Consider the following 1,334-nt stretch of genomic DNA (forward strand, 5'->3'; position numbering starts at 1 on the left):
CATAAAATGCTCTGTCCTCCTTGGGGAAGGCTTTGCCCAGGCTGTTCCTTCTGCCTGGAGTGCCCTCCCCACTTGCTTAGCTGCTCTCTAGCTGATTCTTCCTCATGCTTTTGGCCAAACCTGAAATGATACTTCCTCCATCATGGGTTCGATGGCTTTACTAGACTTTCACAGCCACCCTCCACCCAGGCTCCCCTGAAGGCCACCTCCCTTCCACAACATCAGGACACTATGCCCTGTTCATCTTTGCACCCACAGAGCGCAGCAAAGAACCTTGTACACATTAGGTGCTCCATAAATGCTCACTGAATGAATGAACAAAAGTTCCTCAAGTCTCAGGAATTCCAGAGTATTTCCTGCTGGTGCCCCATGGTTAGGGCCACAGCAGCCTTGGTCATTACTGCTGTGGCCCAAACTGGACATCTCTGTCTCCCTCCCCCACTGCAGCCACTGGCCCTACCCTGGTGACCTTCACCCTCAACTTCACCATCACCAACCTGCACTACAGGGAGCACATGCAGCCGCCAGGATCTGCCAAGTTCAACACCACAGAGAAGGTCCTGCAGGGCCTGGTGAGAGCTCCGCCCACATCGCCCACCCCGCCCACTTTTCCAAGCCCCGCCCACTCATGTAGCTCCACCCACCAATGACCACCTTGCCCCTGTCTCTCACTCATTTCCTCTCCTCCCTCCTCTGCAGCTTGATCCCCTGTTCAGTAACACCAATGTGGGCCCGCGGTACTCTGGCTGCAGACTGACCTCGCTCAGGTGAGATGGGAATAGCCAGCCAGGCCTGCCCCATGCTGAACAGGACTGAACAGTGTGGTTGCTTCCTTCCTGCCCTCCCGATGCCTGTCCCCAGCAGAGGTGGGATTCAGGAGGCACTGGCTCCAGGCTCAAGGTGTCTCCCAATCCTACCACCTCCCCCATGCACTGTCTTCAAATTTGCAGAGTCCGGTAGCAGGATCTGACTCTACCGCTAATCATCCTTCTGAGTTCCCTCCATTCCTTAAAACAAGAAGAGCATTTCCTTCAGGTTTTAAATTCTGTTCCCGGATGTTCTCACAAGTCAAATGTGCCATCACCTCTTGCCTTAATCCCAGTGGCATCTCTGCACTTGTCTAAAGTCTGAGTTCTCCTGTCTCGATGCCCTGATGATGCAGGGTTGGGTCTACCAACTCTATTAGAGTTCTTGGATCTATGTCTCACCTCACAAGCCCAGGCTGCCTGCAAGTCTGTGCACTCAGTGGGTCTAAGTCCTGCGTCTCCCCTCTCCACGAGACATCTCATTTCCCCAGGCCCTTTCTGTCCTGGCCCCATGAGTCTCAGCACCCC

General features: G+C 54.4%; 1 protein-coding gene across 1 annotated transcript in view; it reads left to right on the forward strand.

Annotated features, from left to right (window-relative positions):
* The window catches only part of MUC16 (mucin 16, cell surface associated), a 110,889-nt gene that overhangs the window by 65,605 nt on the left and 43,950 nt on the right, over positions 1–1,334 (forward strand). The window contains exons 65-67 of the mRNA XM_012641221.1: positions 386–572; positions 700–767; positions 862–866. Of these exons, the coding sequence (XP_012496675.1) occupies positions 386–572; positions 700–767; positions 862–866 (260 nt within the window). The remainder of the gene's footprint in view (positions 1–385; positions 573–699; positions 768–861; positions 867–1,334) is intronic.

This window comes from Propithecus coquereli, unplaced genomic scaffold, assembly GCF_000956105.1.
Source record: "Propithecus coquereli isolate 6110/MARCELLA unplaced genomic scaffold, Pcoq_1.0 Scaffold164, whole genome shotgun sequence".
In the NCBI taxonomy this organism is placed as follows: Eukaryota; Metazoa; Chordata; class Mammalia; order Primates; family Indriidae; genus Propithecus; species Propithecus coquereli.